This window comes from Callospermophilus lateralis, chromosome 4, assembly GCF_048772815.1.
Source record: "Callospermophilus lateralis isolate mCalLat2 chromosome 4, mCalLat2.hap1, whole genome shotgun sequence".
In the NCBI taxonomy this organism is placed as follows: Eukaryota; Metazoa; Chordata; class Mammalia; order Rodentia; family Sciuridae; genus Callospermophilus; species Callospermophilus lateralis.
The window spans coordinates 80,596,237-80,614,845 of NC_135308.1; the positions used below are offsets into that span (position 1 = coordinate 80,596,237).

Sequence of the window (18,609 nt, forward strand, 5' to 3'; positions counted from 1 at the left end):
AATCAAACCCAGAGCTCATGCATGTTAACCAAGTGCTCTACCACTAAGCTACATTCCCAAACCTTTTTATTTTTTTGTTTTGAGACAAGTTCTTGTTGAATTGTAGAGGCTAGCCTTGAACTTGCAATCCTCCTGCCTCAGCCTTCTGAGTAGCTAGCATTACAGGTCAAGACACACCAATTTTAAACATTTATGTTTAACAGGATCATCAACATATAGGAAGTAAAAACCAATAGAATCGAAGGGATAAATAGTTCTAAAATAATAGTTGGAGACTTCAACATTCTACTCTCAATAATGGATAGAACAATCAAAAATAAGCCAATAAAGAATTTAACATAATAAACTATATCTAACAGATATATACAGAACACTCTATCCAATAACCGATGGTTGCTGTGGAAAAAAAGTTTTGTGGTAATTCCTCAAAAAATTAAAAAAAGAGTTACTACCTGATACAGCAATCACACTTCTAGGTGCAATTCTCATAAGAATAGAAAGCAGAAATTTGAATAGATATTTGTATATCCATGTTCGTGGCAGCATTATTCCACAATAGCTAAAACATAGAAGCAACCTAATTGCCCATTAATGGATGAATGAACAAAATGTGGTATGTATACCCAGTGGAATATTACTTGGCCTTAAAAAGGAGATTCTAACATAATTCTTCAACACATATGAACCTTGAGAACATCATAACAAGTGAAATAAACCATTCACAAAAGGACAAATACTGTATGATTTTACTTATAGAGGTACACAAAGTAGTAGAATCAGAGATTTAAAATAGAATGGTGGTTGGCAGGGGCTAGGGAAAGAAAGACATGAGTAGTTATTGTTTAATGAATGTATAGAGTTTCAGTTTTATAAGATGGAAAGAATGCTGGGCACAGTGGTGTATGCCTATAATCCCAGAAACTCAGTAGGCTGAGGCAGGAGGATCACAAGTTCAAGATCAGCCTCAGGGTTGAGGATGTGGCTCAGGCGGTAGCGTGCTCGCCTGGCATGCGTGCGGCCTGGGTTCGATCCTCAGCACCACATATAAACAAAGATGTTGTGTCTGTCGAAAACTAAAAAATAAATATTAAAATTCTCTCTCTTAAAAAAAAAAAAAAAAAAAAAGACCAGCCTCAGCAACTTAGTAAGACCCTGTCTCAAAATGTTTAAAAAGGCTCAAGATGTGGCTCAATGGTTAAGCACCCCTGGGTTCCATCCCTGCCACCCCAAAAAAATAAAAAAATAAGGTTATAGAGATGGATGACAGGATGTTACAGAACTTTATGGACAAAATATATTGTTGCTTTGTTGTTGTTTGGTCTTTTGGTCATTGGGAGCATGTCCTTAGGATTGCAGGACTTCTGACACTTCCTCTCTCTTCTTTTGCTTTGTAGTCCTGAGGTGAATTACTGACATGCACTGCTGGCATGATGTGCTTTCTTGTTACAGGCCCAGAAGTAACAGGGACAACTGATCATGCTCTGAAATCTCTAGAACTGCAAGCCAAAATAAAACTTTTCTCTTTATAAGTTGACTATCTCAAGGACTTTGTTATAGTAACAGAAAGCTAACATAGTTTGATCATTATGGAATTTTAAAATAACACATGGTACAGAAATGCCTGAGTCTCACATGTACCGGGCAAGTGCTCTACACTGAGTTACATCCCCAGCCCAATTAAGCACATTTTTGTGTGATTCATGTTTCAAAGAAGAAACAAGTAAAATCAGAAAATATTTGAACTGAATTATAATGAAAATATCAACATCTATGGGATATAGCTAAAGTAAGCTGGGAAGGAAATGTTTACCTTTAAGTGTTTACATCAGAAAAGAGAGGTCTAAAATCAGGGACTTCAGCTTCCATCTTAAGAAGCTAGCAAAGTTAACTCAATGTAAGTAAAAGGAAGGAAATGAGTAGAAATCATTGAAGTAGAAAGTGAACATATAAGAGAGGAAAAGCAACTATTATGAGATGATTTCTTGAAAAGCTAAATAATACTAATATTCCTATAGTTTGACTAAGCCAGATAAAAGAGGAAAAAAAAGGAGAATCTTTTTTTTCTCTACTTCTCCTAGGTTCATGACCAAAGTCTCTACAACAAACGGTAGATTAATAAGAGGAAAACACCAAATGTATGTAATATGTCTCACGTGACAAACGTTATTATAAAGAAAATGAAGACCCAGGGCTGGGGATACAGCTCAGCTGGCAGTGTTTGCCTAACATGCACAAGGCCTTGGGTTCAATCCCAAGCACCACAAAAATAAATAAATGAATAAATATGAAAGAAACAGGAGTAGATAGTTGTGGAAAAACATGACAGAGCACAAATGATATGATCTAACAGTAATCTGGGGAAAATTAGCAAGTCCTGTTAGTTTAGAGACCCTATGTTTTCAAAGATAAGAATGTTCCTTTCCTCTGGTTAAAGGGAAGGACCTGCCTCAGTGGAAGATCAGAAAATACTGCCTGGATTTTTTTCCCCCTTGATTCAAGGGAAGAAATGAGGGAATTTCAGAGAGACCATTCTTGAATAGAGACTATTCTTGAATTCTCTCAGCTTAAAATATTCAGTATGCAAAGGTGCCATATTTGGGGGTTACTGTGCTCTGAACCCCAAAGACACACATTACCAATATCAGAAATGAAAACTAATATTAAAAAGATAAGAGATACACTTTATGTCAAAAATTCCATAACTTAGATTAAATGGACAAATTCTTTGAGACACAAGTTACTAAAACTGACATAGGAATAGAATATATCTAGTGGAGAAATTGTTATTAAAAGCTCTCAAAGTAATCACTCCCATCTGTTATAGAGCCTGTGATGTAAGATGGGCATGGGGTTGTCTGGATTTCAAAAGGTGTCAATTCCTTTGGCAAGCAGAGCCAGGACCCAGGGGAAAGGAGGCATCCAGTAGGGATCTGCATGGAATAGAATACCACACAGGTATCTGGGCTCCAGCAGACTTGACTTTACACCTGGCTCCTTGAATGCCTCATGTGAAAGGCCCTCTCTAGACTTGGTGGCGGAACTGATCAATGATGAGCGTTGCTCAGGCAAGTACACTAGAGACTAAAACTAAGAAATAAATACCAAGAGAATGAATTCAGGTATGCCTTGACAACTGATTAGAACCTAACATTAGAATCTAGATCTCTGTCCAAGTACCCACTGCCAACCTGTTTTTGACCAAAATATTGCACTGGAGGTTTTCATGCTCAAACCTGACATTTCCTGTTAAATTTGGTCATTAATCACTTGGTGGTGGTGGTAGAGGAAGACAACAGTGCCTGGTGTACAGTAAATGCAGGTAAAAAGTTACTAAAAATTGTCTTTTATTTTAGTCTCTTTGTTGGGGGAAACCATTTATCTATTGTGACTAATCTTAATTTGCAAATGCAAATCTCAAGCAGAAAATCTTCCAAATAGTGAAAAGGAATTGTGCAGAATGCATAATGGTATAAATGATGAGAGATCTGACCACATTAATTTGTCATATGAATTAAAGTTACAGAAACAAGACAAACAGGATCTGGGAATATAGTTCAGATGGTAGAGGGCTTGCCTTGCACACACAAGGCCCTGGTTTCAATCCCCAGCACCACCAAAAAAAAAAAAAAAAAAAAAAAGACAACCATATTCAAGGCAATGAAAATAAAAAGGACCGTGTAAAAATCTATCTGGGGAAAGGACACAAAACACATTTTAGGATTTCCCCCATTCTTGAGACCATCTTCAATTCAGGCAAACCAATCAGAGTTCTGCCTGTCTGATTTAACTGGGAATGGCATGGTTTGTATAGCTTTTCCCTTCAGGGAAAAGAATGAGTCAGCAAACACCAGGGTAAGCATACTTGGTTATACTAGATCATACTAGATCCATTTTACACTTTTGACATTTGAGGTCTACTACTACAAATAAAACAAGTAGCTTTTTCCCTGGCTATCAAACCAGTATACCAAGACTCAAGCCAGAACCTGGTAGTTCAGGTTCCTATTGGCTTACCACAACCCACCCTCATGGAAAGTGTTATATATCATACTGGGCTCTACATCAGGACAAGTAATGTTCACTTTATAAGCAGATATAGGGGAACGGAAGAGGATTGCTTAAAGTCCACATCAGGACTCCTTCCAGTTCAGTGAAAGCAAGAGCAGTCCTGAAGCACAGCTTTTTTTCCTCCTTCTCTGTTACCACTCACAGGTACTGTCAGCGCTGACAAAGGCAACAGACCTTCTCAAGTCTGTCTTTTCTAGGGCAATAGAAATCTAGAAGAAATACAGCCAATACAGCTGGGTTTTGTTGTATTTGAAACACAGGAATCTTATTCATATCACAGCAAAGCACACCATCTACTGTTTTAATTTCTTGATGAGAATAAATGACACTTATTTTTCCACTGTTTTATTATAAAAATCAACATTTCATTTGTTACAATTCAGCTTATTGAAATAATCAAAAAGGGAATCTATACAAGGTAGTTTTATACAGTTTATAATTAAAGCACTTATTTTACAAAAGGGGGAAGTGAATAAGTGGACAAGGGCTGACCAAATGTTGGCCATTATAATATAAATACATCCTTGCAAAGCACCATCGTACCAAAGTCGATGAACATAGAAACACCAGTTGACTTTAAGACAATGACAAAGATTAAAGCTTAAGAAAAAATTTTAAAACATAAAGGATAAACATCTGAAAGCAGCACCAGATCCTTCACTTGCAAGTAAGGCTAGTCCAGTTTAAGCTTCATGGTATCCTCTTTCATCTTCTTAATTTTCCCTCATTAACCCAGATAATTAACTTCATGTAATAGTGGAACTAACAATACTTGCTTTACTTTCTTTTTAGTACCCATATTGAGGCATTAATATATTGATACATATCTATATCCCCTGACATTATATGATTAAAAAACAAAATAATCCAAATGGACAGTTAAACAAAAGCATGTTATCTATATTCTTTGGTGTTAACTTCTGGGCAAAGTCTAAGTGACAGTGGGAAGTCTAACAGTTGGCTTATGTTAGGTCCATTTTTCACTCCTGAGTATAAGCAACCACTTAGTTTGTAGATTAAGAATGCCTTGTGAGGAAAACAGTATAGTTTACCTGGATTTAAAGGGGGTGAAGAGTTGGGTCAATAATTTGCTTCTAAGTCATTAAGATGAACCTAAGAATCTACCTTCCCCTCCAGTCAGGTAAAGAGAAACATCCTCACAATATGGATTCATAATGTTCATAACTTAAATTTTTTAAAAATTAAAAACATGTACTTTTACGCTTGAGGCCCAAAGTTCTTTACTCTAAAACTCTGAGAATTTCAAAAGCCAAATTTTGAGACTAATATGATACAGTGCCATACCAGAAGCCAATAACCACACGTTACCAGTACTTTCTAAAATTATCTGTTATTTCTCTTGGCCTATTTTAGGCTTGGGATAAGAAAAAGAACAACAAATAAAAATTAAATTTATTGAGTTTAAGAATTCTGCATAGTAAGTTTTAAACAATACTTGATTATAAACTTCTTTAGGACCTAGTCCATGTCTACATTTAGTGTATAGTGTCAATTGTAAATCCTGAAATACCTGTCAGTCAACTCATACTTCCACACCCATATCCATACCTCAAACTATGGATTTCTTACATTTACTAAAAGAATGGCCTATTTGGGATGTGAGAAATCCAAGTTTGTTGTTTCAGAATCTTGTAAGGTTTCCCCTCCAAGAAACAAAAAAGATTTTAAAAACTACATTTATAGAAATTTAATCTAAGCAAGGTCTACATAGGGAATCAGCAGCAACCCACCTAACTGCAGAGAAGAAGCTTGCTTACAGCAAGCCTCTCCAGTGTTTATTAATCATCTTTGGTATCAGGGCACACAAACAAAAGGATCTCATTACAGGTAGTAAGCCACAGCTACTAACTACCTGAAAAGGTCTTGGAAATGGTCTTCATTAATGTGCCTATACAGCAAAACAAAAGATATTTCCCCCAAGGCCACTGCTACCTAAGAGATACTGGCTATTCTTACAACTTAGTATGGAATGAGTTGCCCTTGTACAAATTATTGACTTAAGAGTATTTTAAAATAAGACCTGTCCACCTTAAATTCTATTGCTCAAAGCTCCCTCCTCCCAAATTACTGGCTTACTATAGATGAAAATGTACTTTAAAGTCTTTATTTCTAATACACTATTGTCCCTCTAGAACAGTTGATTTTTTTTAAATATTTATTTTTTGGTTAGACACAATACTTTTATTTTATTTATTTATTTTGATGTGGTGTTAAGGATCGAACCCAGGGCCTCGTGCATGCTAGGCAAGTGCTCTACCGCTGAGCCACAACCCCAGCCCTAGTACAGTTGTTTTTAAACTTATTCAAGGATCATCTATCTCTTGGTGGTACATCACAAAGTGTATTTATATTAAAATTAAAGTAACAGTATAATATTCTGTGTTTAACCAGACATCTTGTGACACACCATATAAAAGAGAGCCACCAAGTGCCAAAACTACAATTAAAATTTCTTAAAATTAAAATTAATACTGACAAAATTCTATCAACAACAGGGTTTTTTTCTTTTTTTCCTGTGAATGTGCCTTTCTCTAATTTCAGCAACAAAACTCCTTGGGGCACTGTTAAGAAGGACCTTAAGAAGCCAAGTCCAGAACTTTAGTGATAAAAGACCATTTCAATGTGTAGTGCATAGAAGATATGCTGTGTGATAATTTTAACTGAATCAAAAGGAGGCATACTTTAAGATACAGGTTCAAAAGGGATACTTGTATATTTAATGACTAATGAAATTTTATTAATTTTTCCTCTTGAATGATGGATCTAGCAATATACCAAATTTAGAACTCCCCCCCCTTTTTTTTTATCTTTTTCTGATTTGTGGTCTCAAGTTTATTTTTTTCCTCACTTTTTCCAATTAAAGCTCTGTGTTTAACAATTAAGATGTAGTTTACTTAAGTATAACTGTCCATGTAAACTGAGAACCAACAAATCACCCCCAAATTTGATAATACTTTCATCAAAAAGGACTCTCAGAAATATTAAGAATCCATTTCAACCACCCCAGAAAGAGGATACTGAGATTACGCTGAACTGCCTTCAAATAATTTCAAACAAATTGGCACACAAATTAGTATTTTGCAAGAAGAGGCCATTGCCATCACAGTACAAGCATTTGGACTGAGATACAACAAGGCAATATTCTTCTTAGTTCATTATAGTGCAAGTTTCCACATGGGAAGCCCACCAGATAAAGATGCACATTAAAAATGTAAACATATAGAATTCTCAAATTCTAATTGATACCCAGTTACTGCTAACCTTTCCATCTTCATTTGTGCCCCTGTGTGTCACAGAATACAAGTTCAACGTTCATTTTGTCTTAGACTAGGAGCACTTTGTTCCACCAACAGGAAGAGTAATGCTTGTCTGACTGAAATGCAAGACACTGATGGATTACCATTTATTTATATGTAAAATCAAGCTGCCCCCAACAATCTGAGCGATATTCTGAAACCACATTTTTCCCCTCTTTAAATTGTTTACTTAGGTATTTTTTTAATTGCTTGAAAAATTACTTCACCTCTGCTAAAATTGTGAATCCTTTCTTTTATTGTTTTCTCTTGGCTCCTGAAACCCAGAGGGGCCTCTTCAGGATTTAATTTTAAAATCACTCAATGACTAACTAACCAACACCTGTAAGATAAAAGTATACTAGTTTAAAAACACGTTTAATTTTAGCAGAGAAGTGCTAGACACAAGTAAAAAGCAGGAAACCAATTTCTGGTAAGGTGGAACAGCAGTGCTAGAATCATTCCATAGGTCAGCCCTGATAGCTGAAGATGTAGCAGCCCCAGTACCACACATGACAGCAGGTCAGGCAGGGCACGTGAGAGACTTCCATCATTCCCCTCCACCCAAATTCTGACAGCTGAGAAATTTATAGTTTATCTGCTCAATTTAACCCCATTGTTAAATTTGTTAAGTTATCTCAATTCATAACCAGATAAAAGAGAACACACAAAAAAATACATGAGGTGATTATAAGAATTATTTGTGGATAATCAAAATAACCTACTATTCACAGTGGGTAACAGGAAGATATTAAACTCATGTCACACATTAGAAGAGGTATGTATGTAGACAGCATTCTGAGAAAAACTGGTCTAAAGAACATGAAAATGTCACAAATAGTTAGGGATAAACTAACAACAAAAAAATTTTTTAATATTGCTTATAACCAGAACATATTTAAATGCTTTACTCAAAAAAAAATATATATATATATATATATATGTATATATATATAAATGATTTTCATATTGTCATATGCTGAAAGTACTGCAAGGATATATGATTAATTTACAACAAAAATGTTATGATTAGATTTGTAATTTTTAAACACTGTCTATATGTGTTTAAAAAGACATTTTAATGAGCACTAAAACAATCTTGGATGTAAAGAAGACCAATAATATGGCTAACTTTTGATCATTTATGCAAAAACAGCAGTCAAATTGAAGAGCTAAGCCTAGTGCAGGATGGAGCTAGTAGAAATATTAAAGTCAAAACCTAGTTTAGAAAACACCATATAATTGATTCCTTAGATAAGAAGCTTGAATAAACCATGTTTTCTTAGCAAATGGCCTAAGTTGCTGGGGGAGGCAGCAAGGTGAAAAACATCTAGAGAAAACTTTAATTTTGATAAAGGTGTGGGCTCTAAAGTAGGGACAGAAGATGTGCACATATGCAGCCCCACAACATCTCACAGACCAACAATCTTGCCTACAGCACCACCACCCAGAATGGATTCTTGTAAGTATCTTTCTTCCTTATTAAAATGGTTGGATTCATAAGAGAAAACAAAGCCCTTTGTCCATGGTTAGTTTTAATTCCTTTTTTTTTCCCCCCTTGTTTCATGATTTCTTAACTTCTTGGCCCTCAAATGTTAGTTAACCTGAAGGCTATTTGGCTACTTCCAAGCATCTATGGTTTGCTGCTCTGAGATGGACTTAATTTCTTTCTAAAAAATTTTTTTTTTTCATTTTTTTGGTATCAATAAAGTCCAGACATTCCTGGTCAGTGATGCCTTTATTATTCCTGTTTCCTTTGTACTCAGTCACTTCACTGGGTTTAAGGCATGCTTTGTGTATTCAGTTTGCAAAAATAAAACTTTTAGTACAAATTTATTTTTTATACAAACTTTTATGGCACAAGCAGCAAATCTGCTATTTTAAGAAAATATATAAATATTCTTTTCTTCTGTACAAATATCTCCAGTATTCCCTACCCCATTTTATAACTTTTACTATACATGATCTGCCTCATCCTTCTCTAATAGCTCCCTCCCCCCCTCCAGATCTCAACCAGATATTTATTTACATTTTCATGTTGGAGGCAGTCAGAGGAGGAGGGCCCCTCCTCAGGAGGAGTCTGTGCAGGGAGAGGGTGGCGGTGGGTAAAGGTGATGGGAATAGCTCCTCTCTGTGTACGGAGAAGGTGGACAGCTTTCATAGTTCTCCTCTGCTGACAAGTACTGGCTTCGGGGTGTGGGAGGTGGGGGCACAGGTTCTGAGTCATAGTTCAAGTCACTGGTATAGCCCTTGGCTGTTGCCACCGAGGTCATTCTCCGGCTAGGAGCATAGTCACTGTCACAAACATCTGTGCTGCAGGGTGTAGTGGGGGGTGCAAAGTGCCGGTAGCTATATGGCCTATAGCTGGTACAGGAAGAAAATACAGAGAAGCAGAGTTAAGTTTTATGGAAAAACTATTTTCTTTAACAGAATTCAGGGACATTAGATACAAACTTCACTTGCAATTTAAATCTGCACATTTCAAGAAGCAATTTGCAATGGTGGATTAGCAGAGGAGAAAAGAACATGCATTTTCCTATCTGCAAATAAAACATAATTAGAGGTAAGTAAAAATGGATACAATGAGAAATCAGAGGTAAACTCAATCTAGATGTGCTTTTATATCTTCAAGTTAAACTTTATCACAAAATACAAAGGAACTATTCAAAGTTCTACTTGGGCTGGTAAAGTGTGTGCTTAGCATAATGAAGACCTGAGTTTGATCCCTAGTACCATGTTAAAAAAAGTAAGAAATTTAAAAAAACAAAGTTATACTTAATGGTCATGAAAAATGTGTCTGTTATACATTCTGCATGTAGTGTATCGAGTAGACCTTACCAATTGCTATAGTTTTATAGCCTATGAGAAGAATGAGTTTTTCTGGATTTTACACTACAAATGGTAGCATTCCCTCAACATTCTTTAAATGCTCCATAGTTACCTGACAAATAGTTTAATGATGCTTGAAGTCTTCATTTCTTTTTTAAAAAGTTGGATATTACATAATTCAGGCTGAATTTTGGTAGACAACCTAAAGGGCATATCTACCCTGTTACTATTACCACTAGTAACAGGAAACTGCTATAATTTGGGGAAAATAGTTTTAATTCACTATAGATGGGAGCAGCTTTAACTGAACCTCAAAATGTTAAATTTTAAATACTCATAGAGGACCAGTAAATTTTCTAATATATATTTTCAGAGGTTTAATATATTTCTTACACTTTTAAAAAAAATTCTTTACAAGTAATCCATAGTTGCTAAATATGTAGCCTGGCTATCTAAGAAAAAGGCATTGGAATGAGAGGAACATACTTTCCTACTTCTAGATGTAAGTTCTTGTATCTTTCTATTATAAATGTGGTAATGGGTACCTTATTTCATATTTATCCCAAAGATTTATGCATAAACTTTCTCACCAAAGTGACCACAAGAGAAGGGGCAAGACCAAGAATAATTGACAGAATAATTTATAAAATACCTAGTGATATGAGCACAGGAAATAGTATTCCAAGACACAAACTATCTACTGCCACTCTACCTGGTCTCAAAAGAAATGACTTCCAGAAGACCAGAAGTTACATGACCTGCTGAGCAGGTTCTCAGAGGCTTTTACTATCAATGTTGATAGTATGTTGTAGTGTTTTTGTTTTTTGTTTTGGTCCTATCAAATCAGGTGTCAAAGACTAGGTAAAATGTCCTGGCTAAGCAGTAAAAAGGCCAAATATAATTCTGCTTTTTCAAAATTCTTTTTTTTAAAGTTCTGGTTGAGACAAAAATTTCATCAAATGATAAAAGACTTGATATAGAACAAACATAAATTGGGCTTAAATGAAACATGAGAAATGTTTAAATAATAACTGTTTTCGGTGTAGTTATGTTTATTGTTATCAAAGTGTTTTATTCAATTCGAATTAAAGAAATTCCTTTTTCAAAATAAAAGTTTGGTTCTTTCCTTTTGTTTTTCAGTTTCTGGTCTTCAGTCTTCTGCTTTTCTGTTTTGACATTTTAGAACAAACTTGTGGCAGAAATCAACAGTATGATAAACCATAAAAACAATTAGTTCAGAGCCAAATCTATCTCAACAGCTTTACATAATCAACTGAAATATAATTCAAATAATACTCTAAGTAGTTTCCATTGTATTTTCATCCATGTGTAAGGTTATATCCGATAAATTCAACTGAAATGCTAGGGGACATCTTATCTGAATGATCATGGGCATTTGGAGATACCCACAGACATAATACTATGTCAAGACAGAGAATACAAAGATGCTGACTTTCTGCTGGCCTTTCAAGGAAGATGGAAGAATAAGGCAGACACAATGGTAACTGACCTGTTCAATTTGCTCTATAGACTCACAAAATTAGCATAAATGTATAATTTCCCCTGTTGTGGCTTATAAATATACTTCATTTATTTTAGCCAGTCTTAATATTCTCCATACAAGAACATAAGAAATCTTTCACTCCAGATCACAATAACACAAGTAAGCAAGAACTGACCTTGTACTTCTCTTAAAAGAATTTTGTGCTCTTAATACCCCCGCTGTTTGAGAGCTCACACAACTCTTTGAACAATCCTACCCCAATATTCTATCCTTAGAGCATCAATCACACATCTGACTAGTAATTTATTTTGGAATTAGACATTTTGGTGGGTAAATACTGCCAAAGCCTGGAGTCTACTTCATTACTCTAAACGCCAGCATCTGTAACACTCTTTTAAAAATGTAAAATGCCCAGAAAGAAAAGGATTTGTGAGTAAGGTAGTCAGCATTACCAAGACAAAATGCCTATTCTCCATCTGGTGACCAACAACTGCTCATTTGGGTCTTCTTCAAGCCACAACTGGAATACTTTCCTCTAATAAGTACTTCAACTTACACTAAAAGAGGATGTACATACCTGTATGACCTATGAGTAGAAGGGCTGTTTGAAGAATATCCAAATTCCATAGTATAATGTGATCGCTCTGTGGCAGGGGATGGTGGTGGGTTCAAAATCTAAAAAGAAAAATAATTAACATATTAAAATAATAAGCCTACTCCAGACGAGAGACTTGGATTTTCTTTTACTTTTTTTATTCTTATTGTGTTTCATTACACTTAACGTTAGCTTAACACTAATCCTTAAATATATTTAACTTTATACATTTATATATTTATAATCCTTATATTTAACTTAAATAATATATTTAAGTTAAATTATTTAACTTTAAGCATGGTAGGTTAAATAATAACACTAATCCTTTTCCAAAGAACTGACTTCAATTAGTATTTTATGATTGTGGCTCCACTTTCCCTAAGACAATCTCATTACTGCTAAAGAGTATAAAGTGGAAAAGAAAATCTGTAATCTGTGAGTTACTGGTTTAAGTTCAGCACAGCTAGGTTCTGATTTTTAAAAATTGTATACACATACAAATACACACCTGCCCTTTGCCATATTGGGGATTAAACCCAGGGGCACTCTACCACTGAGCTTTGTTTATTTTGGTACCAAGGATTGAACTCAGGGGCACAATCACTGAGCCACATCCCCAGTTCTATTTTGTATTTCATTTAGAAACAGGGTCTCACTGAGTTGCTAAGCATCTAACTTTTGCTGAGACTGCCTTTGAACTTGTGTTCCTCCCACCTCAGCCTCCTGAGCCATTGGGATTACAGGCATGCAGCACCTCTCCTGGCCCCAGCCCTTATAATGTTTTACTCTGAGAAAGGGTCTTACTAATTTGCAGACTCAAATCAGTACTGCAATCTTCTTGCCTCAGCCTCCCAAGTCACTGGGATTAGAGGACATGTGCCACCATGCCTAGAACTTTTTTTAAAATTTTAAACATTTAGAAAAAAATTAACAATTTAAGAGAAATTCTAGGTGTCCTTCCTCTTTTGGGAGGTCATGAAATGAAGGTACTTATTCTCTTAAGAGATACCATTCAGTATTCTATTTTTACTTGAAATGGAAAAGTAATGCCCAGTGCTTTCAAATATGCTGCTGGTCAGTGAACTTCAAAGAAATATTTATAAGCAGGAACAGTGTGGTAAATCCTTCTGAGACTTACATACCTAAATTCTTTATTAAAAAACTATTTTTACAGCTGGACTTGGTGGCACACACCTGTAATCCCAATGGCTGGGGGTGGGGTGTGAGATAGAAGGATCAAGTTCAAAGCCAGGCTCAGCAACTGTCTCAAAATAAAAAACATAAAATGGGTTGGGGATGTGGCTCAGCAGTTGAGTGCCCCTTGTTCGATTCCTGGTATCCAAAACAAGAAAACAAACAAGCAAAAAAGAAACTGTCATTGAGAACCCACAGATTAATCTAAAATGCTATTTATTTTAGTATTCAGAGAAAAACACAGCAAGATAGACTGCTTACTGCAGGGAAGTAAGTGCCTTTGGTGCTTGAAGAACTGCTTGATGATGCTCCTGTGACATGTGCTCGATCATAGGGAGGTCCACTACTTCCCCCCATGATACTGAGGGAGCTGATCATTGATTTACCTCGAGACATTCCTAACATAAAAGAGAGACAAAAACAGAAGATGAGGGGTGTGAGGAGGGAGGAGGGAAGTGCTGGGGAGTGATACTGGCCAAACTGTATTGTTATATTTGTGTATATGTACAAATATGTAGCAACAAATTTCATCAATATGCGTAAATACAATGCATCTATAAAAATATGCGACAAAAACTCAGGATGAGTAAGATTATAAAAATGTATGAAATAATTTTGCTCAACACTAGGGTCCCAAACACCAATAGTTAAACAAAGACCTTCAAAGTGAGGTTTTTCAACAGCCTGGAGGATTTGAAGGGGAAAGGATGAAAGGATGGAGGTTGTCATGCATGGTAGGTTAAATAATAACATTTGTTTAAAAGGGAGAAAAAAAATTCTTAGGGCCTAAACACAATGTATGGAAGATATTTCTTCACCTACTGGATGCAAACATTGCTGGAATCAAAACTAGCAACTTTAAAGAAAAAATTCTATTTCTTCCAAGTAGCTTCCCTAAATTTCACATCCAGAAAATTGGTATAGCACCAAGAAACACTATCATAATCAGCTTAAATACCATGATTATTTACTTAATAGTTATACCCAAAATATGTTCCTATTTTCAGGTCTTTGGCCAGACACCTCCTCTTCATATTCATTAAAAGGAAGGCTTCTTTTCACTAAGGGCTCCAGAAAACACTTCCCTTGAGCAATAGTGCCTACCCAAGCATAAAACTTCTGGCTATTTGGCTATGCCTAAATCAGTCCTAGTCCTACTATCATCTGTTAAGTCAGAGAAAACATAAAACAATATATCCCTCCCTTCAGTCACCCACTTATTTCTGAATTTTTGTCTGCTGAAGGGAAGTCTACCTATTTGGGGACTTTTTATTCCTGGGCTCAAGAGTAAGAAGTTTTCTGGTAGTTATGAATCTGAAGAATGTATGTTTATAACTCTTCACCAAAGGACTGGCTGATTTGCTTTCAGGAGCATGCCTCCAGAGGATAGAGGACTCAGAGCTTGCAGATATATTTGCTTTATATCCTTTGCAAATTTCTACCAAACTCTTTGTGTAAAAGAGAATGTGCAAGAAGTAAACAAGAACATTGTTCTTATAATTTTTTTAAAAACACCAAATAATCTAGTTTCAAAGAAAACCTAGGTAATATTCTGTTTCCACAAAAGAGACTTAATAATCTTGCCAGGATCTAAGACTTGATTTTCATGGGTCAGTCTTAACTCACCTGGAAGAGAGCCTGACAGAGAACTTGGGTGTGGCACATAACCAAGAGGCACAGAAGCTGGTCCATGAACCACATAGTCATTAGTCATAGTTTCCCCATCTCCCTTCATACGTGGACACAACATCCTCTGGCAGATAAAGTATATTGTTCCAGAAACAAAAATGGTAACAATTACTCCAATAACTGAACCAACTGTGTTAGTGGCCTGTGGTGCTGGCTCTTCAGTTGGATCTAAAATGGAGAATATTGTATAGTTATCTAATAGAAAAATAACTGTATATTCAAAATAACAAAAAGAGGGTTTATTAACAATGTGAAACTATAAAATTAATGAATACAACTCACATATTTTTCTTTATGAATCCATATATATATATATATATATACCATGCTCCATGAAAATAAGAATGTCATCATTAGGAATCAAAATGAACCACATTAAGTGAAGACAGAAATAAAATAGATTGGTAAGTATAACTATAAACTGACAGAAACAAAGATGGCAAATATAAACATTAAGAAGCTTTAAATTCATAAACAGATAAAAGTGACTTTTTTCTATGTATCATAAAGACCTACAGTTTCTTTTGGAATTTCAACATTATATGCCAGAAGGGATGGACCTAGAAAAGTCATCAAATGTTTTAACTTGGAATGCTGAAGAAGCCCAAAACAGCTCTGAGCACATGCTGGAGTTTAGGTTTTAATGATGACATTTAGGCCTAGTAAAGGAAAATTAGAAACTACAGATGATCCTGGGTTCCCAGAGCCAATAAGCTGCTATCCTCAGGCTGTCTATGTCTAGTTGCCTAAAGGAAAGAAACATAGGTCTCTGATACCCAATTACTAGAGGATTCACAGAGAAAAGCTAGAGCACTAGAGAAGAATTCTGCCCAGGATATTCACCTTCCCTGGATCCCTTTAAGAAGCCTTTAAGAAGGAGAGGGCTTTTTTTTTTTTTTTTTTTTTTTTTTTTAAATGCAGAGTATATCAACATCAGAGGTAGACAGAAAGAGTAAATGTACTTATCAAATTTAGAAGGGTTTCTATTTAGAGGGAAAATGCTTCCATTCTGACTAGTTAACTTATATTTCACAGCTGCAGATCCTTTAAATTTTTTTTCTTCTGCTTCACCTTACTGTGAATCTCCCAAACACACAGCTAAATTATATAGATTATATCAAAGAAATAAGGTGAAAATGATAGCACTAGTTATATAATATGTAGGGACTATGTTACAAATTTAGTCTGTGGAATCTGAGGCACATAATTGCTAAGCAGCAATCCCACCCTTTTTATTCATTTCTAGAACCTTGGTATTCCTTTCCAATGTCAAGCTTTAAGAAAAAAATTATTTAAATCCACCACCCCCATTTCTAGGCTCTGGGCTATGTGTAACTCACCGAATTCAGGCTTCTACCCTCGCCACAGCACTAAAAACTGCTGTAAGAAAGGTCAAAGTTCCTCCATTTGCCATTCTCTTTAAACTTCATCTCACTGACCCCTCTACACATTCAATAATGCTGGATCCTGTTTTTTTTCTCAAAAATATCTGATCAATATCCTTCAAAGACACCACTCTTCCAGTTTTATTATTTCTGATTATTCTTTTTCTCCGTTTTTTTTTTTTTTGGTTGTTTCATTCTCTCCTGTCAATTGTGTTTACTTGAGATCTATCACCTAATATTTTCCTCCTCTATCTACTCTCCTAGCAGATTTTGTCTATTGCCACAGCTTTAATTATTATCAATAAAATAAAGAGTGCCAGATCCTCCTGAGCCATAGAGCCATATATCAACAATTTCCTAATAGCTTCAATGGGATATCCCATGGTTATCTTTAATGCAAACATATCCCAAAATGAATTCACCATTACTACCATTTGTTGTTTCTCTCACATTCCAGAGGTGAAACAGATCACAAATGAAAGAAACAGTGTAATACAGGACCATGAAGAGTGGTGGGGCCTGTGGCAAGCTGTGAAGTGCATGTCTACCTAAAGGCATTTAGGCTAAATTAAAAACAAAAATAAATTAACAAAAAACATTTCATCAACTAAACATTACACCTACATCCAGGATAGGGTTCAGTATTTCAGTTTTCAGTTCCTGCTATTTATCTTAGTTAATGACTCCACTCAATAAGGTATCCATGGATCATCTTAAACTTGTCAGCTATATCTAGGTGGTTACCAAATCCTTTTTATTCCAATTCTAAAATAACTCTGAAATCTATTCCTTCTTTTAACACCACTGCTCCTGTTTTTGATTTAGATCTTATCTTCTGTCTAAACTACCTCTTAAGCACTTTTAAAATTACAGATTACAAGTCATTAGTAGATGATAAAAACAATTTAGTGGGTTGCAAGCAGCATTTAAAAAAAAAAAGAAAGAAAGAAAATATTGGGATTCAGTTGACATCATATGGGTTCATACTGCTGTGTGACACTTTTGTTTATGCATATAATCACATCTTTGTATTCCTCTTGATGTAATCCAAAGCAGTCTGAAAACAACCAACCTAAATGACTTCCCTGCCTACAATCTTATCACCTCCAATATACCGGAAATATCATATCTAATATAGCCTTTATGTATTTATTGATTTATGTAGTCATGCAGATCCTTTTCTTGGAATTTTCAATGATTCTCCAGTGTGAGTGGAATATTGCCTAGGCAATAGAGACAACTCTGGGAACCTTGCTGCAGGTACAATGTATTCTCAGCACAGGGCAGTAAATCATTATTGAATCAATGAGTAGATTCTAAAAGTCTTAGTAAATATTCCACTTGAACTTTTATTGATTTGAGATAGACACATGTTACAGCATTGGTTAACAGTAATGAACCTTGAAGAAACTATAGGCTGTTCAACCAAGGGTCTCTAAGTCTCCAGGAATGTTTAAGCATCCTCAGGCTGCATTTTTAAAAAACTCTTTAATTTTTCTAGCCATTGAAAACCTGGTGGAAACACTTAGAGAAACAATGGTCAACGGTTAAACAGGGAATAATGTTCAGTAACTAAGTTGAGACCACTAACATTTCATCCTATCTAAATTATTAGAGATGTTTATGATTTTTTAATTGTGGCACAACTATGCTTATTCATTCCTGGTGCTTTATGAAATACTTCTGTGAATATTTTTGTGCATAAGAAAATTGTTCTTTTATATATATATATATATTTTTTAGTTGCAGATGGACACTACACCTTTATTTTGTTCACTTATTATTATGTGGTGTGATCAAACCCAGGGCCTCACACATCCTAGGCAAGTGCTCTACCACTGAGCTACAAAAAACTAGACCAGAAGATTGGTATCTTTAAGAACCTTTATTTTGTTCACTTATTATTATGTGGTGTAATCAAACCCAGGGCCTCACACATCCTAGGCAAGTACTCTACCACTGAGCTACAAAAAACTAGACCAGAAGATTGGTATCTTTAAGAAATTATTAGGGGCTGGGGATGTGGCTCAA

At 35.4% G+C, this 18,609-nt stretch overlaps 1 protein-coding gene across 2 annotated transcripts in view; it reads right to left on the bottom strand.

Annotated features, from left to right (window-relative positions):
* Nucleotides 1–8,365: 8,365 nt before the first annotated feature.
* Nucleotides 8,366–18,609, bottom strand: part of Lrp6 (LDL receptor related protein 6) — a 170,939-nt gene continuing 160,695 nt past the window's right edge. For both annotated transcript variants that reach the window (XM_076854131.1, XM_076854130.1), the window contains 4 exons: nt 15,131–15,361; nt 13,766–13,902; nt 12,293–12,390; nt 8,366–9,746 (listed from right to left, as the gene is read on the bottom strand). In XM_076854131.1, the coding sequence (XP_076710246.1) occupies nt 9,452–9,746; nt 12,293–12,390; nt 13,766–13,902; nt 15,131–15,361 (761 nt within the window). In that variant the 3' untranslated portion in view covers nt 8,366–9,451. The remainder of the gene's footprint in view (nt 9,747–12,292; nt 12,391–13,765; nt 13,903–15,130; nt 15,362–18,609) is intronic.